This window comes from Megascapheus bottae, chromosome 29 (assembly GCF_031878675.1).
Source record: "Megascapheus bottae isolate mThoBot1 chromosome 29, mThoBot2.hap1, whole genome shotgun sequence".
Taxonomy (NCBI): domain Eukaryota; kingdom Metazoa; phylum Chordata; class Mammalia; order Rodentia; family Geomyidae; genus Megascapheus; species Megascapheus bottae.
In genome coordinates, this window is record NC_143537.1 from 12,066,412 (window position 1) to 12,093,423 (window position 27,012).

General features: G+C 41.0%; 1 protein-coding gene across 1 annotated transcript; it reads left to right on the forward strand.

The window, feature by feature from the left end:
- The first annotated feature begins 5,815 nt into the window (after positions 1 to 5,815).
- Positions 5,816 to 23,921, forward strand: LOC150044770 (uncharacterized). Its single transcript, XM_090321167.1, has 7 exons — positions 5,816 to 5,893; positions 15,652 to 15,778; positions 16,258 to 16,341; positions 17,445 to 19,001; positions 22,711 to 22,716; positions 23,311 to 23,446; positions 23,660 to 23,921. The coding sequence occupies exons 1-7, from the start codon at positions 5,816 to 5,818 to the stop codon at positions 23,919 to 23,921; spliced, it is 2,250 nt and encodes a 749-aa protein (XP_090177293.1).
- The last annotated feature ends 3,091 nt before the right edge of the window (positions 23,922 to 27,012 follow it).

A 27,012-nucleotide genomic window follows, 5' to 3' on the forward strand; every position in this document is an offset into this window, starting at 1 on the left:
TTCTAAGAAAATAATATAAAATAGAAAAGTTTAAATTAATAAGGGATGTCCAGTAACTAATATGTATAAGGGTATTCTCAATCCCAAAACAAAAAAAGAAAATAGCCCACCCTGAAATCTAAAACACTCTTGATCTCAAGCATTGTGAATATGGGCATTAGGCTATTGTAATATCTTTTTTTAAGTTTTTTTGTTTTTTTTTTTTAGGCCTGGGCTCTGTCCCTGAGCTCTTCAGCTCAAGGCTACTTACTGCTCTACCCTAGAGCCAAGTCCCACTCCCCATTTTCTAGAGATTAACTGGAGATAGGAGTCTCAGTTCCTTTTCTCTTCAGGCTTGCTTTGAACCTTGATCCTCTGATCTCAGCCTCCCGAGAAGATAGGATTACAGGTCTGAGCCACCAGCATCGGCTTTTTAAAATTGTTTCTAAAGTAAGAAAACACTCTTCTGAGGTAGAAAAACACAGTACTGATGTGCAAACACTGTTTTAAAGGATTCCACTGTCTTTCCTAGCAAAAACACCCTTGCATCAAGTCTAAAGAGTAGATTTTCATTTTTTGTATCTCCTTGTTAGATTTATGTTATTTTACATTATAAAATGTCCAAGCTGGGCATGGTGGTCCACACCTGTAATCCTAGCTTCTCTGGAGGCTGACATCTGAGAATTGTGGTTCAAACCCAGCTAAGGCACTAATGTCTTTGAGAATCTTACCTGCAATTAAGCAGCAGAAACCCGGAACGGACACTGTTAGGTGGCAGGGGTAGAGTGGTAGCCTGGAGCTGAGGAGCTCAGGGACAACACCCAGGCTCAGAGTTGAAGACCCATGAACAATAACAAAAACAGAATTTCCATTCTACATGACTGTGTCAAAACAAAGCAAAACAGAACTGTAGACAATTATTTTCTGTGCAATAAACCAAGCAACAAGTAAGTGTAGAAACATACCTATTTAATTTTTTTTAATAATATGATCTGCCTTTTGGAGAGTTCTCAGCTTGTTATCTAGTATAAATATTTAAGTAATGTTAGACTATAAGCTGGGCAAGGTGGCTCACGTTTCTAATCCTAGCTACTCAGGAGGCTGAGATTTGAGGATCAAGGTTCAAAGCCAGCCCAGGAAGAAAAGGACCTCAGAAAAGACTATAATCTTCTGATTCTCTTACTCAGGATGTGTGAGTTTGATTGAGACACTCCTATGACCTGTATTTTCTGTTGCATCTTTATTAGGCCCTGTGTCTCCAGCAGGCTGCCCAACATTCTTCATTTGACTGTTTAGGAAAGTCAGCATTAAGGACTTGCATCATCTTTCCTGATGGCCTTTTGACAAAAGCAGGTTAAATGACAAATTGAAAATTATTCCACAACGGTGAGAAACCTTATAAGTGTAAAGAATATGAAAAGTCTTTCAGAATTAAGTCAATTCTCTCTTACCATCTGGGAAAACACACAGGAGAGAAACCCTTTGAATGTAAGCAATGTGGCAAATCCTTCAGATACAAGCGAAATTTTAAAAGACACGGGAGAACACACACGGCAGAGAAACCTTATGAATGTACGAAATGTGGAAAGTCTTTCAGACAAAAATGACACCTGGATTTACATGAGAGCACACACACAGGAGAGAAACCCTTTGAGTGTAAGGAATGTGGCAAATTCTTCATCCAGAAATCAGGTCTCAACTGTCATACAAGAATTCACACTGAAAAGAAAGCTTATGAAATGCAACAAATGTGGAAAGACCTTCAAGTGGAAGTCACATCTTGATGTGCATAATAGAATTCACACCGGTGAGAAACCTTATGGATGTAGCATATGTGAAAAGTCTTTCAGAAAGAAGTCAAAGCTCACTTTGCATCAGGGAATTCACACAGGTGAAAAAAACTTATAAGGCATTCAATAAATTCTGTGTCATATACCTGAGAAATCAGAACTTAGCCATTGAAAATTATCAATTGTCTTTTCACTCTATTGTAACACTGGTGATTTCACTCAGTAAACTGAGTGAAAGGTAAATATTACATGGTTTCTGTCTCAAAGGCAAAATATTTTCCTTCCTGTGATTACTGGATGTTTTTAGTACAATCACTCATAGGGAAGAGTTCTGGAACAAGCCAGGGAGAATGACTGACCCCTTATGATGCCACTCAAATTAGAAATCACTGTTCTATGAAGCTCACTGAAACAAACCACTTCTTACATCTCTACCCACGATGCAGAAAGTAGCAGCTGCATGTCATCTTCAGTTTTCAAAGGATATATATTAAACAATTCTGGAATGACCTTCTACTGCTGATATGCTAAAGGTGGCCTACTTCCATATCCAAGAGTGGTTGAGGACACACAGCAGCAGGTCACCTGTGTGAAGGAAGCACAAAAGCATTTACTCTCTCACAAGCAACATGGAACCAGTTATTGATGAGTAAGGGTCTGAGTTACTAGTTGTAAATTAATTTCATTGGTCCTAGTTTGTATGTGTGAGGAGTAGGGTTTGAACCCAGGATTCTTGCTCTTCCTTGGCCTTTTCCGTTATGGCTGTTAAGCATACCTCTACTTCTGGGTTTCTCACTGCTGAAATGCTGAGAAATGTCAATGGTATTTCCTGACTGGACTGGCCTGGAATCCTCAGATCTCAGCCTCCAAAGCAGCTAGGATTACAGGTATGAGCCACCATGCCCAGCTCAGATATATATATTTTTAATCAGGGAAATATTGCTTAAACCTCAAGGGATGCTTCAGACACTGCAGTCCTCTTACTTAAGCTTATGTAGCTAGAATAATAGGCAAGGATTCTAATATTTCCTTTATTCAAGGAAAATCTGCTAGAAAAAATTATTTCATTTTTGTTTTTTTTGTTTTTTTTTCTGAACTTACAGTCGTGCGCTCAGAGCGCGAGAGTGTGTTTTTCTTTTGGGGTTTTTGACATTTTTTTTTAGTGAATGTTGGTGCTCTTATTTCTAGAAGCCCAACTCACTTCTGTGTTTTTAATAGTTAAAGTTTGTTTGGAATACTGCCCGACTATATTGCAATGGCAGATTTTGAACTGTGATCCTCAGATCTCAGGCTGCTGAGTATTTTTCCATATTTCAGAAAGTTGTTGTTGCTCCTTCATTTGATGGATAATTTAAGTGGATACAAATCTTATGGTTGTGAGTTGTACCTGAGTAGTAGAGGCCTCAGCTAACATGCTAGGCCTTGATAGGAAGGGAGGGAAAGAGGAAGGAAGGAAATTTATTTTGGGGAGCATCTAAAAATAACTTTTAGAAATATGGCTCAAGAAAAAAATGGGTTTTACCAGAAAGAAATTCTTTGAGCCTTTTTTGAATAATACGGAGGTTCACAGTTTTTTTTTTGGGGGGGGGGCGCAGTACTGGGCTTGAGCTCAGTGCCTGAGCAGTGTCCTTGGACTTTCTCAAGGCTAGAGAGGCTCAGGCATTTTACAGAAGGTTGGAATGAAACCCTTTCATCTACATAGACACAGAAAGCTTGACCTAAGTTTATAATTCCTAGAAGCAAGGTGGATGGCATAGTATAAGTGGCAGTGTGGCTCAAGTGGTAGAAGACTAACCTTGAGCTAAAGAGCTCAGGGACAGTGCCAAGCTTCATGATTTTCTTGTTCCCAACCCACCCCACTGCCCGGGAAAAAACAAAAACACAAGAAAGCAAAACTTGGTGCAAACTCTGATTCTGTTAGGGCCTGGTCTTTGTGACAGAAGTCCAGCAGTCCTGGGGCTTGAACTCAGGACCTGACCTCTGTTCTTGGCCTTTCTGTAGGCTAGAGCTTTGCCACTTGAGTTACTGAGCCAATTCTGGCTTTTTTATGTATGTGGAACCCAGGAATTGAAGCCGGGTCTTTGTGAATGCTAGGCAAGCACTCTACCACTAGGGCAAACTCCCGGCCCTACAGCCAACAGTTTTATGCTACATCATCATCTAGGCAGCCAATGACTGCGATGTAAGATACAAAAGAAACCTATCATGGTGAGGGTTACCACTTCCCCAAATAAGCAGAATTAGTGGCTAAGTGATTACCAGTCATCTCTTCCCATGACCTTCCCTTGCACGAGAACTAGTGGAGACTGGTCCAAGAGACTCAACATGTGTCTGATTTTTAACTTAAATCTCTATTAAGAGCCTTCCTCTTCCCTCCACAGCCAAGGTCAAGCAGTCCTAGGCCATGTTCCTTAGCTTCTCCCCAGCCCATTTCCAGGCTCACATCATGATTTCAACGCAATTTCTCCATGCTGGATTTTTCACGTTCTGCCTGGACTTTGTGGGGGAATTACCCACAACACACACAGCTTGTATATTTGGCTAGGTTTTTCTGGGAAGGCAGGGAGGATCCCACATCCCCTGATTCTGCCTGCAAACAAGCTGGTTCACAGAACTGACCTTTGCAGTTTCTGAAACGGGGATGTGGTCTGCACAGGCCACAACCCCCAATTTGGGGAAAAGGCTGAGGGTCTAAAAAAACAGCAACAAGAAAAGACACACACACCAAAAATACTATATCTAAAACTGGGTTCTTACAATAACAATACAGGTATTTTATATCAGTGTGAACATTAGAGCAGTAGAAAATTATCCAGGAATTAGTTTAGGGCCTTCAAATCTCTCTCTCTCTTTTTTTTTTTTTTTGCCAGTCCTGGGGTTGGGCTCAGGGCCTGAGCAATGTCCTTGGACTTTCTCAAGGCTAGAGCTCTAGCACTTGAGCATCAGCACCACTTCTGGCTTTTCTCTATGTATGTGGTACCAAGGAATCAAACCTGGGTCTTCATGCATGCTAGGCAAGCACTCTACCACTAGGCCAAACTCCCAGCCCTGGCCTACAAATATCTTTTCAAAGTGACCGGGAAGATACTCAAACCGTGAAGGCGAAACAGAGACATACTTTACCCTGCAGCAGAATGAATCTGTGAAAAGAAAACCAAAACCTATGTGGTCTCATAACCTCAATGCCATGATTACATCTAGGACTTAAAAAGCCAAAGCCGATGGCAATGACTCAGCCTGTAATCCTAAATTCCCAGGAGGCTGCTATCAGAGGACTGTGGTTCAAAACCAGGCCAGGCTTTCAAATCGTGGAGACTCTTATGTCCATTTAACCTCCAGAACACCGGAGGGGCACCATCGAACCAAGGCCTGGAGCTGAAGTCAACTTATCTAGTGCTCTCCATACGTTTCCATTTTCTGTTTGGTCTTACAATGCTTCCAGAGGCAAACAATAATTTGATGAAGAAATTCACCTGGCTCCCCAACCCGGGAGAGAAACTTTCCAGTACATCCAGCCAGACCTGGGACCTAGCTTCTGACAGTGGTGGATCCTGTGAAAGGAGCCCACTTCCGCCAAGGTGCCGCCGTGCATTGTGGGAGTTGTAGTTTTACCACGGAGCAGAGCCCTTGGTATTGGAGGAAGTTTGTTTGGAGGCGGGGTCGGAAATCGGAAGATGGTTGTTGCACCTGGGCTCCCGCCCACAGCTTAGTGTTTTCCCTTTGAAAATCCCTGCGTCCGCCTGTTCCCTGCTCGCTGCTGGAAGCCTGCAGAAGACTAACTCGGCAGCTTGGAGTCCCGCGAAGCAGGCGACCAGCTGTGGAGCCGATGTCAGGTGGGGAGCCGGGGCTGGGGCACCGAAGCAGAGTCGACCTCCACGTGTTCCTCCACTCGGGGCTCATGAGTGTCGCTGCCATCAGCTCTCGGGTCTCCTCCAGGTGCCAGAAACTGGCTCTGGACGCCGGGAGAGCAAGCTGGGCCCTGCAGACCAGGAGAAGCAGGAGCTGTGCATTTCCCTCCATGACTGAGAGAGAGTGCTGTGTCAGCCATGGGATGTTATCACTGTGCCCAGCTGGAGGACGAGCCAGGGCATGACTGTGGTGGAATTGTGGAAGGTCTTAGGACAGTGAGCTGGGATTGGGGTTCTGTGTTGTTTCTCAAGACATGTTTGCTCTGCTCCTGCTTTGTTGGCCTTCTTAGCTGGCCTGGCTTGAGTTCACGCAGGTGTGCACACGTCCTTGTGTCTGGAGTCATTGTTCATGGGATATTGGAGTAGTGTGTGCTGGTGCTGTGGTTTTAGGAATGGAGCCTAGCGATGTTTGAAAGACACCCAGTGACCAGGAGTCTCCCTCCTAAAGGACAGACTTCACCCACTCTGACAAGCCCTACAGAGCAGAAGAGAAAAGCACAGGAAGAGGAAGCCGGTTTTAGCTCTTCTTCCCTTAAGGAATCATTGGTTCTACTTCTGCAGAGCACAAAATGGACGTAGTAGTCTTTCTTCCAACATTCAGTCACTTGGTGATTTTGGAAGGTTTAGACCAACTTTCAGGAGGGGAGAGGAGCTGGGCCGAGGAATAAGCTGGAACCTAGTTTTTAGAGGGGAACAGGAGAGAAATGAAAGTGTCTGTCTAGGTACTAATCCCTAATCCCATTCTCACTAATTTATTCAGCCTACTCCCCCAATCATTTCTAGTACATTATCTCTTAAATTGAATCCCAAATATCCCATCTATGGATTTGGTGATCCTAGCTGTTATATTATTGGTTGTTGCTGGCATTTCAGGAAGTGTCGATCCCGGATATGTGTTCTTTTAAGAAAAATTACAGAAGAAACTTTCAGGTAATGTATCTTACTGAAAGTTTCATAATTTGTTGATTGTACATATCCTGAAGTTATAGCTAGCTAGGATGATGAATGTGAGCTACCAGCTCCTGGCTTGATCCTGTTGGTTTGTTTGTTTGGGTTTTGATGGGTCTTGGGGCTGGAAATCTGTCCTGAGGGCTGTGCTGTCCCTGGGCTCTTGAGCTCTGGGCTACTGCTCTAGCAAGTGGAGCAACAGCTTTGTGGTGGTTAATTGGAGATGAGCATCTCACAGGACTTCCTTACCTGAGCTGGCTTGATGCTGTTTTTATCCTCTGCACTTGCTATGGCTTTTACAATTTATAATGTTACTCACATGGATATTCACCATTTTAATTGTCTGCCTCTTTAATATCCCTTAAATTTAGAGACTGCCTAACTCTATTTTGAAAACAATTGTTGAAATATTATTACGATGCAATGCCTGTTTTTGTGTTCTTCTAATGTTGGTCTTTGAGGTCATAGTCTGGTCACGAACCCTGAGCTTGTTTGCTCAAGAGTAATGTTGAGAAACACTTAAAGCACTTCTCCAATTGTGATTATTTTTGGTGTTTTATTGGAGATCAGAGTTTCCCAGACCTGTCCCTGCTGCGGTCATTCAGTGCCACTTCCGGGTTTCTGGTGATCAATACTAAGTAAGAGTCTGAAAGACTTTATGCCTGGGTTGGTTAATCACAGTTTTCAGATCTCAGCCTCCAGAGTAGCTAGGATTATAGCCCTGAGCCACCAGAGCTTAGTTATAATGCCCTCTTATAAAATGCATATTATATTCCTAATAAAACAATGTGAAATAGAAATCTTTAAATTAATAAGGGATGTCAAGTCACTAATATGTGTAAGTGTAGTCCTAATCCCAACAGAAAAAGAAAATACCCAACCCTGAAATCTAAAACACTCTTGATCTCACACATTATGATATGGGCATTAGGCTATAGTAAAATCTTTTTTAAGTTTTTTGGTTTTTTTAGGCCTGGGCTCTGTTCCTGAGCTCTTCAGCTCAAGGCTACTTAGTGCTCTACCCAGAGCCAAGCCCCACTGGAGATAAGAGTCTTAGGTCTTTTCCTGCCGGGCTGGCTTTGAACCTTGATCCTCTGATCTCAGCCTCCTGAGAAGATAGGATTATACGTGTGTAATCCCCATCAGTCACCCAGCTTTTTAAGATTGTTTTTAAAGTCTTTATAAAATTCATGTTATTATTGTTATTTTTTTGGCTAGTCCTGGGCTTGAGCTCAGGGCCTGAGCACTGTCCTTGGACCTTCTCAAGGCTAGAGCTCTACCACTTGAGCATCAGCACCACTTCTGGCTTTTTTCTTTGTGTGTGGTACCAGGGAAACGAATCCGGGCCTTCCTGCTTGCTAGGCAAGCAGGCCACTAGGCCAAACTCCGGCCTCAAAATTCATGTTATTTTACATTAAAAAATGTCCAGGCTGTGCGTGGTGCCTTACGCCTGTAATCCTAGCTTCTCTGGAAGAAGATATGAGAATTGTGGTTCAAAGTCAGCTCATGCACTAAAGTCTTTGAGACTCTTACCTGCAATTAAGCAGCAGAAACCTGGAAGTGGCACTGTTTGGTTCAGGAGGTATGGTGGAATCATCGAGCTGAGGAGCTCAGGGACAACACCCAGGCCCAGAGTTGAAGACTCATGAACAACAACAACAAAAAATTTACATTCTACATGATTGAGTAAAAAAAAAACCAGAACTGTAGATAATGTATTTTCTATGTAATAAACCAAGCAACAAGTACATGTAGAAACATATCTATTTTTTTAATATCATGTTCTGCCTTTTGGAGAGTTCTCAGCTTGGTATTTTGTATAAATATAAACGTAATGTTAGACTATAAGCTGGGCGAGGTGGCTCATGCATGTAATCCTAGCTACTCAGGAGGATAAGACCTGAGGATCAAGGTTCAAAGCCAGCCCAGGCTGAAAAGGAGCTGAGAAAAGACTATCATTTTCTGGTTCTTTGGCTCCCAATATGTGAGTTCGATTTAGGCACTCCTATGACCTGTATTTTATGTTGAATCTTTATTAGGCCCTGAGTCTCCAGCAGACTGTCCAACGTTCTTCATTTGACTGTTTAGGAAAGTCGGCATTAAAGACTTTACTGATGGCCTTTTGACAAAAGCAGGTTAAATGACAAATTGCCAATCATTGCACAAGGGTACTCTGAGTTTCTGAATATAGGGAAATGTGCCATTTGATAGCCATTACTGAAATATCATAACACAGGCTTACATATCAGATTCAGTTCTCCTGTATAACTTTGAGTGAAAAATACTGAGTTATAAATACATGTTTTTTGTGGTATTTAGTATGCAAATGAATGAGGTAGTTCACAAATGGTCAATGCAGTCCTTGGATACCTTTGAATTAATAAAATAATCATTCATACATGCCTTGTGTAGTTCAGTAAAAACTAGTTTTAATGAAGGTTTGATTTTCTTTTTGTTTCAATTAGTTAATTGTTTTTGGTGGGAACATTTGTTTTGGTTAGCTTTTTGCCAGTGTGGACTTGAACTCAGGGCATGGACACTGTCCTTGAGCTTTTTCAAGGCTCTATCACATGAGCCACAGCACCACTTCTGGCTTTTTTCTGTGCATGTGGTACCAACGAATCAAATCAGGGGCTTCATACATGCTAGGCAAGCACTCTACCACTAGGCCACACTCCCCACCTAAGCAAACATTAGCTTTTACGAATTCTGTATATATATTAATCTGGAAATGAATAGGTTTAATACTATCTAGCTACCAACTAAAGGACTGTGGATTCTCCTTTGCAGAGTTTATTGCTATACTTGAGACATAAGAGAGTCTATGTGTAGGCTTTATGCTTCTCCAGCCTAAATATCCTGTGTTGTGTAGGAAAAAATGGGGGGAAACCATACAGACTCTTGCCTAACCACCTCATTTGCTTTTCTCCCAGCCATTCTTCCAGAATCTTCTGTTCATTGTCAAAAGCAAGAAAAAATGAGAAGATCTGTGGTGAGTTGCTTTTTATTTCTCAGTGTTTTACCTTCCGTTTTGTGAACCTCAGTGTTTTGTAGATTTGAAAATATAAAGAGATAAAGATGGTATTAGATTGAACAGATTATAAAACTTTACATTCTGGCTACATTGAGTGCTAATTTACTTCCGTTTTTTTTTTTTAATTTTTCTGATGTAAGAAAAAGTAGCCACACTTGTTATGTGATTCAGTGATAATGGGGAAGTGTCTTTTCATGAAGGTTTACTAGCAGAGAGTGAGACATCACATCCCCACAAGTAACATAAATAAATGTAGTTAATGAAATACTAGTGGAGCAGCTGAAATAGTGTATCCACACACAACTTCAAGTGTGCTAGAGGGGAGAGCAAGCTGCATGTATAAAAATTCCTCTCCATTCATGCTTCTTGGACAGTGTTGTGGTTTGTGTCTTACTTGAAAATTAGGCTACATGTGTCCCTTTTTATTTTTCTTATTCTCAATCCCTCTTCCTTCCCTTCTTTTTATCCTTCTTTTTTGGCCAGTCCTGGGACTTGGACTCAGGGCCTCAGCTCTGTCTTTGGGCTTTCCTCAAGATCAGTACTCCACCAATTGAGCCACAGCACCACTTCTGGCTGTTTCTGTGTATGTGATACTGTCTGAGTATCAAATCTGTGTCTTCGTGCATGCTAGGCAAGCTCTCTACCACTGGGCTATGCTCCTGGCCCCACCTCTCTGTCATACCTCTCACCTTTTTCTTTTCTTCCAATGATCTTGTTTTGGGTTCATTTTGGCAGCTTTTTCTGTGTATGTGATACTCAGGAATTGAACTCGGTCTTTGTGCATGCTAGGCACGCACTCTACCAGTAGGCCAAACTCCCTGCCAGGAACTAGTTTTTTTGTTTTCTTTTCTTTCTTTCTTCTTTTCTTTCTTTCTTTCTTCCTTTCGTTCTTTCTTTCTTTCCTCCTCTCTCTCTCTCTCTCTCTCTCTCTCTCTCTCTCTCTCTCTCTCTCTCTCTCTCTCTCTCTCTCTCTCTCTCTCTCTCCTCTCTCCTCTCTCTCCTCTCTCTCCTCTCTCTCCTCTCTCTCCTCTCTCTCTCTCTCTCTCTCGCCATTCCTGAGGTTATGGTACTGATCAGTAGAACCTGGGTTTTTGTGTGTGCTAGGCAGGAACTCATACCACTAGGCCAAACTACACCAGAATGAACATTTCTTTTTTCATTCATTCATTTACTTATTTATTGATTAATTTTTCCAGTCCTGGGCTTGAGATTAGGGCATGAGCACTATCCTTAAACTTTCTCAAGGCTAGAACTTTGCTACTTGAGCCTCAGCACCACTTCCAGCTTTTTTTTTTTCTATGTAGGTGGTACTGAGGAATCAAATCTGGGCCTTCATGCATGTGAGGCAAGCACTTTACCACTAGGCCCAGTTAACAGCCCTATTTTTTTGTGGGTCATAGCCTTGAACTTAACCTGGGTACTGTCCCTGAACTTATCAGCTCAAGCCTTACCATCCTCCCCCTGGGCCTGGGCATTGTCCCTTAGCTCTTCAGTTAGAGGCCCTATCCTGGAGCCACTTCCTGTGTTCTTGGGTTGAATTGGAGAGAAGACTGTCAGGTCATTTTGACCTGGGGCTAGGTTTGAACCTTGATCTCAGATCTCAGCCTCTTGAGTAGCTAGGATTACAGGCAAGAGCCACTGCACCTAGCCAGAATTGACATTTTTCTCACCCATTATATGGGAAATTGTTGCTAACTATAAACTGAGACATTTGTACTGGATTCCAGACCCAAAGAAAATTTAAAAAAAAAAAAAAAAAAACAAGAAGAGATAAAAAAAAAGATAGAGCAGTAAAAGAGAAACTGGGCTTTTCAAGTTTGACTAACCTTTGGGCCTAGAGTCCCAGCAAGCAAGCATATTTAGTTCACACAGAGAAGGTTACAATGGATACATGAAAAAAATAAAACATTTATATTAATATTACAATCAGAGCCAAATTAGTTTGTAAGAGGCATTTAGTTGCTTATTCTTTTAAGACAGGACACTATAGACCACACAAAGTCCAGACATGAAATCCTCTTTAACTAGCCTTCAGGGTCAACAGCATCCAAAGGTTCAGTTCCCAGTCTTTCCAGCACTAAAGAAGAGGTGTGATCTCAGTCTCTGAACACTCTCCAGAGTTGCTGTTTTAACCCTTCTTAGCCAGCTCTCAGCATTCTGAATGCTGTCAGGGTGGAGCTTTAAACTATCAGCTCCAGAGTTCCTTTTATTGTTTGTTTGTTTGTTTTTGCCTGTCCTGGGCGTGAGCTCAGGGCCTGAGCACTGTCCTTGGACTTTCACAAGCTAGAGCTCTACCACTTGAGCCTCAGCACCACTTCGGGCTTTCTTCTGCATATGTGGTACCGAGGAATCAAAACCGGACCTTTGTGCATTCTAGGCAGGCACTCTACCACTAGGCCAAACTCCCGGCCATCAAAAGGTTATTTATGATGTAGTAGCTATAATCTAGTCTGATAGTTTAACTGTTTTCTTCATGAAGAATTAACTAGAAATTTTATTAATGAATTGATTAATTAATTGTTTTGCCAGGCCTAGAGATTCAGAAGAAGTTAAACATGCACAAGAATTGTTGCTATTCTATAGAACTGCAAGAAAATATTCTTGGTCATGGCAGACATAGGAAATTTACACGATGACTGTACTTCACTGTATTATTACTGTAAGAGTGCAATATCTCACAGTGCCAGTATATGACATCATACGATGTAGTTACTTTTCAATGAAATAATTCCATTTATAATGTGAATCTATTGCCCATTTTTGCTGTTGATTAATTGTTTGAATTCAGGGCCTCATGTTTAGTAAGTATATACAATATTAATGAATATCAGCAATCCATATGCAATATTAATGAATCTATATCACTAATCTGTATACTTTGTTTTTGTTTTTTTTTTCTTTTGCCAGTCCTGGGCTTGGGCTCAGGGCTTGAGAACTGTCCTTGGACTTTCTCAAGGCTAGCACTCTACCACTTGAGCCTCAGCACCACTTCCGGCTTTTTGCTATATATGTGGAGTACCAAGGAATTGAACCCAGGTCTTCCTGCATGCTAGGCAAGCACTCTACCACTATGCCAAACTCCCAGCCTCACTTTGTTTTTAAAACACTTAGGTATTTATATATTGAATCTTCACGAATCATGAACATGGTGCTATAAGTTTCCCTTCTACAAATTATTTCAGAGAGGTTACATAAAATATGGTGTCTATACATTCCTTTTTTTTTTCTTTTTTTCCAGTCCTGGGCTTGAGCTCAGGGTCTGAGCACTGTCCTTGGACTTTCTCAAGGCTAGAACTCTACCACTTGAGCCTCAGCACCACTTCTGCCTTTTTCTATATATATGGTACCAAGGAATCGAACCTGGGTCTTCCTGCATGCTAGGCAAACACTGTAACCACTAGGCCAAACTCCTGGCCCCCATTCCTTTATAATTACCTAAACAAACACTATTTTAATTACCTTGTCTTGAGTATATGACTATGTTGGCATGGTTTGTCATTCTCTTGAAGCATGATAATGTCTTGTAACACAATCAAAATTTAGATGAGCTGTTATTGAATGATTTTTTCCTGAAATTATCACTGTAGGGTTTTTTTTTGTTTTTTTGTTTGTTTGTTTGTTTGTTTGTTTGTTTTTTTGTGCCTTTCCTGGGGGTAGAACTCAGGTCCTGGGCACTATCCTTGGGCTTTCTCAAGCCTAGCACTCAACCACTTGAGCCCTAGCACCACTTGAGTTTGTCTGCTTAATGGATTGTGAATTGAAGATTGTTCTCTTTCATTACTTTACAGATAGGTTTCCCTTTTGTGTTCAGCCAGCGTTCATCTCCAGTATTGTCAAGCATGGCTGGATTGGAAGAACTGTTGGTCATTATTCATATGTATTGGGTTCAGTGAGGGAGTCAATAGTCTCTCCTTTTGGGGTCTGGGAGTTTGACCTAGTAGTAGAGAGCTTGTGTAGTATGCATGAAGGCCAGGGTTCAATTCCTAGTTACCACATACATAGAGAAGCTGCAAGTGGTGCTAAGGCTTAAGTGGTAGAGCACTAATCTTAAGGAAAGCCCAAGGACAGTGCTCAGGCCCTAAGCAGTCCTTTTAACCTCTCCTTACGCTCTGTTCAAGAAATTAGTAAGATATTTTATTCCAACTTTTAAAATGTTCTATTATTTTAAGATCAAATCCCTCTTTCTTTTCTTTTCTTTGCCCTGCAGGTGGTGGTTGTATTTCATATTTCTGTCTTCTTGAATATTCCTGAAACTCCTATACATTTGTCCATATTCTTCCATGTAGGCCTATTACATGGCTAACTTGGTCTGGAAACTGTTTAGTCCCTTCCAACCTTCATTCCATTCTGTAGGAGGTAGCAAAGGTCACAAAAATTTGTGCTGACACTGCATTTTCCTTTTTTAATTAGGAAGTATCAGGTATTGGTGACCACAGTTCCATCTTTAGACATTTAGTAGCAGGCTGTGTGCAGTGGCTCACACTTGAAATCCTAGCTACTCGGGAGGCTAAGATCTGAGGATCAGGTTCAAAGCCAGTTCCAGGCACAAAAGCCCAAAAGATTTTTTTTTTCTTGGCCAGTTCTGGGCATGAGCTCAGGGCCTGAGCCCTGTCCTTGGACTTTCTCTACCACCTGGGCCTCAGCACCAGCTCTGCCTTTTTTCTGTATATGTGGTACTGTGGGACCACATCCTGGTCTTTGTGCAAGCTAGGAAGGCACTCAACCACTAAGCCAAACTCCCATCAGTGACTTTTTTTGTATTTTTTTTTTGCTGGGTCATGGGACTTGAACTGAGCCCTAGCACTATCCCTGAGCTCTTCAGCTCAAGGCTACCACCTCTACCCTGGAACCAAGGCCCACTGTCCGTTTTCTTGAAGTTAACTGGAGATAAGAGTGTCAGGTCCTTTTGTGCACTGGCTGGCCTTGAACCTCAGTCCTCGTGTCTCAGCCTCCTGAGTAGCCACTAGCAGTACAAGGTAGGATATTTTTATTATGAGAAGTAAGTCATAACTTTTAAGTGCTCCAGCAATCATTCGCTACTTTCTTATTGTTGAGGCTTGAACTTTTGGACTTGGGCCTAGCCCTCTACCACAGGAGACAGAGCACCATTTCTGACTTCTTCTATATAGGTGATAATGAGCAATGGAACTCAGGGCTTCATGAATGCTGGGCAATCACTTCAGCACTAAGCCACATTCCTAGCCATTCATTAGCTTCATTCTTTTTCTTTTCTTTCTTGGTTTTTTTGTTTTGTTTTGTTTTTGTTGCCAGTCCTGAGGCTAGAACTCAGGGGATGGGCACTGTCCTCTGGCTTTTCAAGTCTAGCACTTCACCACTTGAGCCACAGTGCCACTTATGGCTTTTTTTTTTTCAGTATATGTGGTATCGAGGATTTGAACCCAGGGCTTCGTTGAAGCTAGGCAAGTACTCTACCACTATGCTACACTCCTGGCCCATGAGGTACATTCTTGTGTATTGTCACTCACTTAAACATTCCCCTGGACACTCTACTTGTCACAGATGTCTGAATCGGATATGTATTCCGTGTGATGTCTTGAATCTGTTCTGCTTGCTCATGAGAGCTCTTTATAAAAGACCAAATTAGGATATTCAATTAGGAACAATATGAAAATACGGAAAAATGATTTGTTTACTTCCTGGTCATCCTGAGAAATAGTAAATTTTATCAAATTAAGCTAAGGAATTCTTTCAGACATCTATGTATAGGTAATTATATCCTTCCAGGTTATAAACTCCTCAGCATTGTTGCTTTGTGTATAATCCTAGCAGCAGAAACATTGTAATACTAATTACTAAGTTAATATAGAAACAAATATTTCTGGTTTGATTTTTCTTTATCCTACTCTCTAGATAACAGAGCAAGCTCCAAACATTTGATGTAAGATAAAACATACACGTAGAAGAGTGGATTTCCACACTTGGTATTCTTATGCCTCGGGGCTAATGACTTGATGGAAATGTGCTGTTACAGAAGCTGGTGTCATTTGATGATGTGGCTGTGGACTTCAGCTGGCAGGAGTGGCAGATCCTGAACATTGCCCAGAGAACCATGTACAGGGATGTCATGCTAGATACCTACAGCAACTTGGTGTCCTTGGGTGAGCAAAAATCATAATAACCTACAACGTCATCGTCATGTTTTGTAGTGGATTTATAAGTATTTGTGTTATTGGAATGTAAGATTCCAGTCCATAGGATTTATACTGTAAATCTGGCACTGGTTGCAGTGCTTCACTCCTGTAATCCTGGCTCCTTAGGGGCTGAAATCTGAGAATTTGGGGTTGAAGACATCAATGGCAGAAAAATCCCCATGAGGCTCTTATCTCCAATTAACTACTCAAGACTGGATGTGGGTCCTAGACTCAAACTGATAGAATTGTAGCTTGAAGCAAAAGATCTGAGTTTATGCCACACAATTCCCTAGCCAACTGAATGCAAAGTTCTGGGCTAGTGAACCATGCAACCAGTGAGATAAGAGAAACAAGATTAGGATCAGCCTTGTGAACAATATTTGTGACATCCTAGAGCAGTGATGACCCAGCATGAGCAATAGTTCTCCACTACTTCTTATTAGCAGGGCACTGTTTTCCTAAACCTAAATTGATTGCCAAGATGGAGCAAGGTACAGAACCATGGGGAGCCTCTGACCAGAACTTCACAGGTGAGTGACATCATCATATGTAGTGATGCTGAGGCCTGGACTCAGTGGGTAAGTTCTTCTTGTGCTGTATGGAGCAGCAGTATTGCTAGTTGCCCTGGGTCCTGTGTGTGTCAGAAAGCTAGGTGATGCTTTGTGTCAAAGGCCTGTGAAAAAAGAATTCATATGGAGATCTACTAAATTCTCTGTGGCAGTAAGGTTGGCAATTTCTTTCTTTTTGTCGAAGTCACTATGGAACAGAAAGAATAAAGTGAATAATGTAGAAAATGAGATTTCATTTTCTACCAGGTGCTGCTGGCTCACACCACTTGTATTTCTAGATTCTCATGGGTTGAGAAAGAAAGAAAGATTTAATTTTCCTTGAAAGTAGGAGGCTGCAGGTGTGAGGAAATAAGGAATACATCTGGGCTTTTCTACTTTGAAAACCAAAATAGTTCATAAGTTGTGGGCAGAGACTGAGATCCAGAACCAAAGCTTTTCATCTAGTGAGGATGATTAGGTAGTGTGCTGGAGTATCTTTGGTTTTGAAAGGTTCTCAGGAGCGGGACTATTAGGAAAGCAAATTTGATGAGACTTTGTCTAAGATAGAGAAACACAAAATTTAAAATTCCCATAGATACCTAAACTAATTCTTAATGGGAAGTTAGAACTTAGTGTAAAAACTGTCATGTGAAAGGCAAAAAACAACTAATGGTTGAGAAACAAAGAAGCATAATGTATTAGTTATTTCAAAAAAGTAAGTATAAACAAAGCAGCTTTTCTCCCATGATTAAGCAAACAATATTTGAAAAAAAATAGTGAAGGCCAAAGCTCATAATTTTATCAATACAAAGTTGAGTAATTTGAGTAAATTTTTCTCTGATGTAAAACAAAGAATGAAGGCAACATAGACAAACATTTTTCTCTATAAAATATTAGTATTAATTTCTTAATTAATACACTAGACAAAAGCATATATACATATGTATATGTATGTATTTCATAAGTCAATTCCCACTTTGATATTTTGAAATCTGTTAACAGTTAGGATGGAAGAAAATGTCTTTCCCTTTAAGTTACAGAATCTTTGGTTCTCATTTGAATTTTTTTTCCATGACTCATTCTAGATTTCCAAAAGATGGAGACAATTATTCAAACATGTGAGCAAAATCCAGATGAATGTCTGTGTGAAGTAGAAAGCATGAATAGTAACACAGTGGAGGAAAGAGTGAGATTAGTACCAACTTTTACATTGAGTTCAAAATGTAAGGCAGAGCTGATGAGGAATAATCGGGATTCCTTAGGGCTGAGGACTAACAAGCTCAATGAGTGTCAGAGCATGCTTCTCTCCAGTAAGCCAGATGAGATGCATGCTGCATACAGGCCTGCTGTGTCTCCTGCAGTTGAACAATCCCTCAGATATTCTGAGCATTTTACTGGAAATGATGAAAGTCCAGATGAGCTGCAGTACTTGAAATATGGTAGAGAAAGGAAAGTATTAAACTCAGAATCTATATTGTTTAGACATAATTGTATTGATGGGGGAGAGCCCTCTCAAAACCATAATGAATACACAGAAGACTTTGATAGGCCTCTTCTTCTCCACGAGCTATATCAGGAAGGAAGGAAAACACCTGAAGGTACTGTATGTGGAAGAAGATTGTCCTTAAGACCTACAGTCACTGCACATAAAAAAATGTACCCAGAGGAGAATCCATGTGGTGAATGTGAGGATTATTCCAGGAAGAAAATATCCATTACAAAACCTCAGAACAAATATCCAGAGGTGCAATCCGATGAGTACAGCCAATGTGCAACATCTATCTCTCTGAAGTCAGATCCAGCTTCCCAAACTCAAACACCCACAGAAAAGAAACCCTCTGGACACGAAGGATGTAGGAATATTTCCACCCAGGTGTCAGCTCTGAACAAACACCAGAGAATTCACACAGAAAAGAAACCTTATGAATGCAACCAATGTGGAAAGACCTTCAAGTGGAAGTCAAATCTTGATGTGCATTATAGAATTCACACAGGTGAGAAACCTTATGAATGCAAAAAATGTGAAAAGTCTTTCAGACGAAAGTTACACCTCCTTCGCCATCTGGAAACACACACAGGAAAGAACCCCTTTGGATGTAAGGAATGTGACAAATTCTTCACCGTGAAATCACATCTCAACATACATAGAAGAATTCACAGAGAAAAGAAACCTAATGAATGCAACAAATGTGGAAAGACCTTCTTGAAGAAGTCACGTCTTGATGTGCATTATAGAATTCACACCGGTGAGAAACCTTATGAATGCAGCAAATGTGAAAAATCTTTCAGAAGGAAGTCAAACCTCACTTTACATCAGGGAACTCATACAGGTGAGAAACCTTATAAGTGTAATAAATGTGAAATGTCTTTCAGACGAAAGTCCTACCTCTCTTCCCATCAGCGAACACACACAGGAGAGAAACCCTTTGAATGTAAGGAATGTGACAAATCCTTCAGATATAAGATAGATTTGAAAAGACACTGGAGAACTCACACAGGAGAGAAACCATTTGAATGTAAGGAATGTAAGAAAGCCTTCACCCAGAAATCAAGTCTCAAGCGACATACAAGAATTCATACAGGAGAGAAACCTTATGAATGTAAACTGTGTGGAAAGGCCTTCAAGCAGAGTTCACATCTCAGTAAACATAGGAGAATTTACACACATGAGATACTTCAGGAATAATAATTTTAGAAAATCTTTCATGTACATAAAAACTCAGTTTACATCAGAGAATCCATGCAAGAGAGAACCCTTAGATTATAAAGGATGAGTGTCTTTCAAGCAGAAGTCACATCTCATGCATTAGAAAAACCATTCAGGATCAAAGCCTTATGAATGCAGGAAGGCACAGCCACAACTCATTAACATACAAGAGAGAAATACTATGAATGAAACAAATGTGGAAAGTTTCTCAGGAAGATGGCATACCTCAGTTTTCATCAGAGAACACACCCAGGGGAGAAACCATATGAATGTAAGAAATATCAAAATTTCTAGACCAAAAAAGTATAGCTCAGTGTTCCTGGAACACACACAGAGACTGCATGTTTAGCTTCATAGTAGAGTGCTTGCTTAGCATGCATGATACCTGGGGTTGATTCTTCCATGCCACACACACAGAAAAAGCTGGAAGAGGTGCAATGGCTCAAGTGGTAGAGCTATCTATCCTTGAGGAAGCCCAAGGACAGTGTTCAGGTCCTGAGTTCAAGACCCAAGACTGGCCAAAATGATATTTTCTTATTTCTTCTAAAAAATAAGAGCTCTGGCTCTATGAGACTGGTGTTAAAGTTATCTCCATGATGGTTTGGGGATTGTTAAGATGGGAAAAGAGTGTCATGATTTGAGCATCTTTTTCTCGGCTCTTCTCCCAAAGTTTCTCACTGTATTGTGTGGTCCATGCATTATAATTCAGATGACTTAGTATTTTCAGATTGGCTTTTAATACAAGATCTGATGGAAGAAAATACTTATTACAAATTGTGCACAGAAGGAACATCTGTTTCCACACCTTTTGTCCCTGTGTTCAGTAGAGAACATAGATGAACACACATTTGGGGATACGTTTTCTTTGTATGTGTGGACAAATCTTGCAGCTGGAACTCGGAGCTTTGGCACTGATCTTAAACATTTTTGCTGAAGGCTGTTGCTCTACCACTTGAATTATAGCTCCACTTCTGGTTTCTCTGGTGGGAAAATAATGACAAACATAATTAAAATGGTCCACAACAGGTCATTGGATTTTGTAAGTGGTGAAGTAGCAGAAAAATGATGAGAAAACAGATTCATTTTTAACCATTCTTGTATTGAGTTATGTGCTTATTGGATAACTCTCTTTTTTCCTCTCTTCTCCTTTTTTAATTTTTTTCTTTAATTCCTTCATATCCTTCCCTCTTGTCTCTCCCAGTGCTTAAGCTCAGGGTCACATTCATGCTAGTATGAGCTGTACTAGTTGAGCCACACACCCTGCTCTTTTTGTTTCACTTCTTTTTATACTACAGTTTATGTTTATGCCCAAGCCTGTGTGCACCACAATCCATCTTTATGTCCTTTTTGTGGCGCTGAGATAACAAGTAAAATGAACTGGGTACAGCTGTTGTATGAGATGCAGTGTTGTGAATTTTTGCCTGGATAGTCATAAATTAAAATACTATGTATGTAATCCTAGCTCTGTCTGTAAAAGATTATAAATGTGAGCAGCCATGCCTGACTCTAATTTCTAGCAATTATTTTAAAAGTGAAATTTGGAGATAATGTATGCTTTTACTTTCATAGTTTCAAATTTCAACCCCCCAAAGCCATAACTTTAACATTTGCTTTCCCTGAGATTAATTAAGCAGATAAGATTGTAAAATATGAACTAACTGGGAAAAAAAAACAAAGCTTTAAAAAATGTGTCCTTACCAATGTAACTCGGGCTTTGGCACCTTGGAAAAAAATCTTAATTCATACTCTTCTTAATGGAGAATGTATTCCACGAATGGGTCATGCCATCTCCAAAGCTTATGACCATTTTCATTGAGAGGAGAAAAGGCCAAGGTACACACAAACCCACCAAGGCAAGTTATGGTGGCTGCATCCCAATATTTGACCTGAAATCATTCCAGGGTGAGGATAGCTTAATTATAGAAAGTGGAAAAAAGCAGGGAAATAGGAAAAAGACATCAATATTCCAATATTCCGAACATGTAGGATCAAAGAGTAGGTTAAAGATAGAATAATTCAGGCTGAGAGCATGAACTAGTGGTAGAGTACTTGCCTAATGTACATGACCACCCAGGACTGAGTCCTGCATACCACATGAGCAGATAAAAAAAGAAAGCCAGAAGTTGTGCCGAGGTCAAGGGGTAGAGCACTAGCCTTGAGAAAAATCCAAGGACAGTGCCCAGGGCCATAGTTCATGCCCAGCACAGGAAAAATAAAAAAGAATAACATTTACAGTAAGTACTGGAACAAACATCTTTTAGTTTAAAGAAAGTACAAGAGCTGGGTGCTAGGGGCTCATGCCTCTAATCCTAGATACTCAGGAGGCTGAGATGTGAGGATTGCACTTCAAAACCAGCCCAGTCACAAAAGTCACTGAGGCTCTTATTTCTAATTAACCATCAGAAAACTGGAAAGTGGCACAGTGCCTCAAGTGGGAGAGTGCTAGCCTTGGGCTGAAGAACTCATGGACTTGGCCCAGATCTAGTGTTCAAGCCCTACAACCTACCAAAAAAAAAAAAAGGCTAATTAAATCTCAGAGGCGTCCAGTAAATTCTGTGTTATATATTTGAGATATCAGAAGCTAGCCATTGAAATTGATCAATTGTCTTTTCACTCTGTTATAACACTGGTGATTTCACTCATTAACGTGAGTAAGGAAGATAGCCTCAACACAAGATTAAGATAAATATTTAATGGTTTCTGTCTAAAGGCAAGGTATTTTCCTTCCTGTGATTACTGGATGTTTTTCATACAATCCCTCATAGGAAGCAGTTCTGGAACAGGCCAGGGAATATGACTGACCCCTTTTGATCCCACGCAAATTAGAAATGACTGTTCTATGAAGCTCGCTGAAACAAACCACTTCTTACATCTCTAGCCATTGATGTAGAAAGTAGCAGCTGGTGGTCACCTTCAGTTTTTAAAGAACATACATTAAACAATTCTGGAATGACCTTCTTCTGCTGATGTGCTAAAGAGGATCTATTTCCATGTCCATGATTGGGTGAGGACACACAGCAGCAGGTCACCTGTGTGAAGGAAGCACAAAAGCATTCACTCTCTCACAAGAAACATGGAACCAGTTATTGATGAGTAAGGGTCTGAGTTATTAGTTGTAAAATGATTTTACTGTTCCTAGTTTGTGAGTGTCAGGACTAGAGATTGAACCCAGGATTCTGGCTCTTCCTTAGCCTTTTCCCTTATGGATGATAGGCTGCCTGTTAAGCATACCTCTACTTCTGGGTTTCTCACTGCTGAACTGGAGCCAAGTCTCAATGGTATATCCTGACTGGACTGGCCTTGCATCCTCAGATCTCAGCCTCCAAAGCAGCTAGGATTGCAGGCATGAGCCACCATGCCCAGCTCAGACATTAAAAAAAAAAATCAATTAAATATTACTTACACCTCAATTGGTGCTTTAGAGACTCCAGTCCTCTTACTTAAGCCTATGTAGCTAGAAGAATAGGCAAAGATTCTAATATTTCCTTTATTCAAGGTAAATCTGCTAGAAAAAAAGTATTTCATTTTTGTTTTTTTGTGTTTTCTTACAGTAGTGAGCTCAGAGCGTGAGATTGTAGTTTTCTTTTTTTAGAGAATGTTGGTGCTCTTATTTCTGGAAGCACAACTCACTTTTGTCTTTTTAGTTAAAGGTAAGTGTAGAATAGGGCCAGACTATATTGAAATGGCAGATTCTGAACTGTGATCCTCAGGTTTGAGGCTTCTGAGTACTTTTCTGTATTTTAGAAAGTTGTCATTGCTCCATCATTTCATGGATAATTCAAGTGGGTACATCTAGAGCGAATCATGTTGAGTGAGATAAGTCAATACCAAGGGGAAAAAAGGTACCTGGTATTCTTAATATGTGGCTATGAGATCCAAACAGTACAAGAATGAGGATTCAATGTTTTCACACCCAATGCTATGGATAAGGTATTGGAAATATAAACACAACGACATAGACATAAAAACCTATGACTCTATAGACATAATGTTTTATTACATAGATTAATATGCGTCTATGATATACAAACCCTTAGCCTAATGTTGATTACGTTCTAAAAACAAAGTGCTATTGATTGTATATAGAGATTCCATTTTGAATACTTGCTTGTTAATCATGTCAATTGAAATATGATGTGTTATGATGTTAATGAATATTTTAATAAATAAATTTTAAAAACACCCAACTTATCTATTGTTCCCCATACATTTTCTTTTTCTGCTTGATCTTACAATGCTTCAAGAGGCAAACAGTAACTTGAAGGAAAAACTCAACACAGTTCCCAGATCGGAAGAGAAACTTTCCAGTATGTTCATCCACACCCGGGACCTAGGTTCTGACAGTGGTGGATCCTCCGAAAGGAGCCCACTTCCTGCGAGGTGCCGCCGTGCATTGTGGGAGTTGTAGTTTTAAGGCAGAGCAGAGACCTTGGTAGTGGAGGAAGTTTGTTTTGGGGCGGGGTGGGAAAGCAGAAGATACTTTTTGCGCCTGTGCATCCCTGCCTACAACTTAGTGTTTGCCCTTTGAAAATCCTCCTGTGCCTCTTCTCCTTCCTGCTGGATTCCTCAGAAGATTCCCTTGGCCATCTGTAGGTTGGAGTCCCCCGAGGCAGGCGCCCAGCTGTACATTGAAGGCATCTCAGGCTGTGGAGCCCGTGTCAGGTGGGGAGCCGGGGCTGGGGCACGGGAGCAGAGTCGACCTCCACGTGTTCCTCCACTCGGGGTTCATGAGTGTCGCTGCCATCAGCTCTCGGGTCTCCTCCAGGTGCCAGAAACTGGCTCTGGACGCCGGGAGAGCAAGCTGGGCCCTGCAGACCAGGAGAAGCAGGAGCTGTGCATTTCCCTCCATGACTGAGAGAGAGTGCTGTGTCAGCCATGGGATGTTATCACTGTGCCCAGCTGGAGGACGAGCCAGGGAATGACTGTGGTGGAATTGTGGAAGGTCTTAGGACAGTGAGCTGGGATTGGGGTTCTGTGTTGTTTCTCAAGACATGTTTGCTCTGCTCCTGCTTTGTTGGCCTTCTTAGCTGGCCTGGCTTGAGTTCACGCAGGTGTGCACACATCCTTGTGTCTGGAGTCATTGTTCATGGGATATTGGAGTAGTGTGTGCTGGTGCTGAGGTTTTAGGAATGGAGCCTAGAGATGTTTGAAAGACACCCTGTGACCAGGAGTCTCCCTCCTAAAGGACAGACTTCACCCACTCTGACAAGCCGTACAGAGCAGAAGAGAAAAGCACAGGAAGAGGAAGACGGTTTTAGCTCTCCTTCCCTTTAGGAATCATTGGTTCTACTTCTGCAGAGCACAAAATGTACGTGGTAGTCTTTCTTCCAGCATTCAGTCACTTGGTGATTTTGGAATGTTTAGACCAACTTTCAGGAGGGGAGAGGAGCTGGGCCTAGGAACAAGCTGGAACCTAGTTATTAGAGGGGAACAGGAGACAAATGAAAGGATCTGTCTAGGTACTAAACCCTAATCACATTCTCACTAATTTATTCAGTCTGCTCCCACGATCATTTCTAGGACATGATCTCTCAAATTTAATCCCAAATATCCCATCTATGGACTTAATGATCCTTTGAACTGTGATTCTCAGATCTCAGCCTCCTGAGTAGCTAGGATGATGACTGTGAGCCACCAGCTCCTGGCTTGATCCTGTTGGTTTGTTTCATTTCTGGGTGATGGGACTGAAAATCTGCCCTGAGGGCTGTGGTGTCCCTGGGCCCTTGAGCTCTGAGCTACTGCTCTAGCAAGTGGAGCAACAGTATTCTGATGGTTCACTGGAGATGAGTATCTCACAGGACTCCTTGCCTGAGCTGGCTTGATGCTGTTTTTATCCTCTGCACTTGCTATGGCTTTTGCAACTTAAAATGTTACTCACATGGATGTCCAGTCACTAATATGTATAAGGACATTCCCAATCCCAAAACAAAATGAAAATACCCCACACTGAAATCTATAACGGTCTTGATCTCATGCATTGTGATATGGGCATTAGGCTATGGTAAAATCTTTTTTGATATCTTGTTTGTTTTTTAAGCCTGGGCTCTGTCCCTGAGCTCTTCAGCTCAAAGCTAGTTACTGCCCTTCCTGAGAGCCAAGCGCCACTCCCCATTTTGTAGAGGTTAACTGCAGATAAGAGTCTCAGGTCCTTTTGTGCCCGGGCTGGCTTTGAACCTTGATCCTCTGATCTCAGCCTCCTGAGTAGGTAGCATTACAGGTGTGAGCCACCCGCCCCCGGCTTTTTAAAATTGTTTTTAAGGTAAGAAAACACTCTTGTGATGTACAAAAACACAATACTGAAGTGCAAACATTGCTTTTAAATGATTCATATGGTCTTTCCTAGCAAAAACAGCCTCATTTAAAGTCTAAAGAATAGATTTTCATTTTTTATATATTTCTTTGTAAAATCCATGTTATTTTACATTAAGGAATTTCCAAATGGGCGTGGTGGTTTATGCCTGTAATTCTAGCTTCTCTGGAGGATGAGATCTGACAATTGTGGTTCCAGCCCAGCTCAGACACTAAGGTCTTGAAGACTCTTACCTGCAATTAAGCAGCAGACACCCGGAAGTGGCACTGCTTCGTTCCATCGGCAGGGTGGTAGCCTTGAGCTGAGGAATTCAGGGACAACACCCAGGCCCAGAACTTCCATTCTACATGATTGTGTAAAAAAAAAAACAAACAAAACAGAACTGTATAATGCATGTGTAATAAATCAATCTGCAAGACATGTAGAAACACATCTGTTTAATTTTTTAAAAATAGTATGGATCTGCCTTCTGGAGAATTCTCAGCTTAGTATTTTGTATAAATATTTAAGTAATGTCAGACTATAAGCTGGGCGATGTGGCCCAGGCTTGTAATCCTAGCTACTCAGGAGGCTGAGATCTGAGGATCAAGGTTCAAAGCCAGCCTAGGCAGAAATGACCTGAGAAAAGACTATAATCTTCTGGTTCTTTGGCTCAGGATGTGTGGGTTGGATTGAGACACGCCTTTGACCGGTATTTTATGTTGCATCTTTATTAGGCCCTGTGTGTGCAGCAGGCTGGACAACGTCCTTCACTTGACTGTTTAGGAAAGTCAGCATTAAGGACTTGCATCGTCTTAACTGATGGCCTTTTGACAAAAGCAGGTTAACTGACAAATTGCAAAAAATCATTGCACAAGGGTACTCTGAGTGTTTGAATATAGGGAAATGTGCCATTTGATAGCCATTATTGAAACATCATAACACAAGACTTACATATCAGATTCACTTCTCCAGTATAACTTTGGGTGAAAAATACTGAGTTATAAATACATGTTTCTTGTGGTATTTAGTATGTAAAAGAATGAGGCAGTACACAAATGGTCAATGCAGTCCTTGGATACATTTGAATTACTAAAAACATCGTTCATACTTGCCTCAGTGTATTTTAGTAAAAACTAGTTTTAATGAAGGTCTCATCTTTTTTTTTGTTTCAGTTAATTAATTCTGTTATGTGGGAACATTTGTTTTGTTTTGCTTTTTGCCATTTCTGGACTTGAACTCAGGGCATGGACAGTGTCCTTGAGCTTTTTCAAGGCTACCACAGTACCACATGAGCCACAGCTCCACTTCTGGCTTTTTTCTGTGCATGTGGTATCAAGGAATGAAACCAGGGGCTTCATGCATGCTAGGCAAGCACTCTACCACGAGGCCACACTCCTTGCCCAAGTAAACATTAGCTTTTATGAATTCTGCATATATATTTATCTGAAAATGAATTGCTTTTATACTATGAACCTACCATCTAATGGACTGTGGATTCTTCTTTAGCAGAGAGTTTATTGCTATACATGAGGTATAAAAGAGTCTATAAGAAGGCTTTATGCTTCTCCAGCCTAAATAGCCTGTGTTGTGCAGGAAAAAATAGGGCAAAATCACGCAGACTCTTTCCTAACCTCCTCATTTGCATTTTCTCCCA

Bases quoted from the DNA above. Each gene is read 5' to 3' on its own strand.
- LOC150044770 (XM_090321167.1), top strand. From the start codon at position 5,816: ATGGGATGTTATCACTGTGCCCAGCTGGAGGACGAGCCAGGGCATGAC. The intron at 5,894-15,651 runs GTGAGCTGGGAT...GTGCTGTTACAG, and splicing joins TTGTGGAAGGTCTTAGGACA to AAGCTGGTGTCATTTGATGA. The intron at 16,342-17,444 runs GTGAGTGACATC...GACTCATTCTAG, and splicing joins CTCTGACCAGAACTTCACAG to ATTTCCAAAAGATGGAGACA.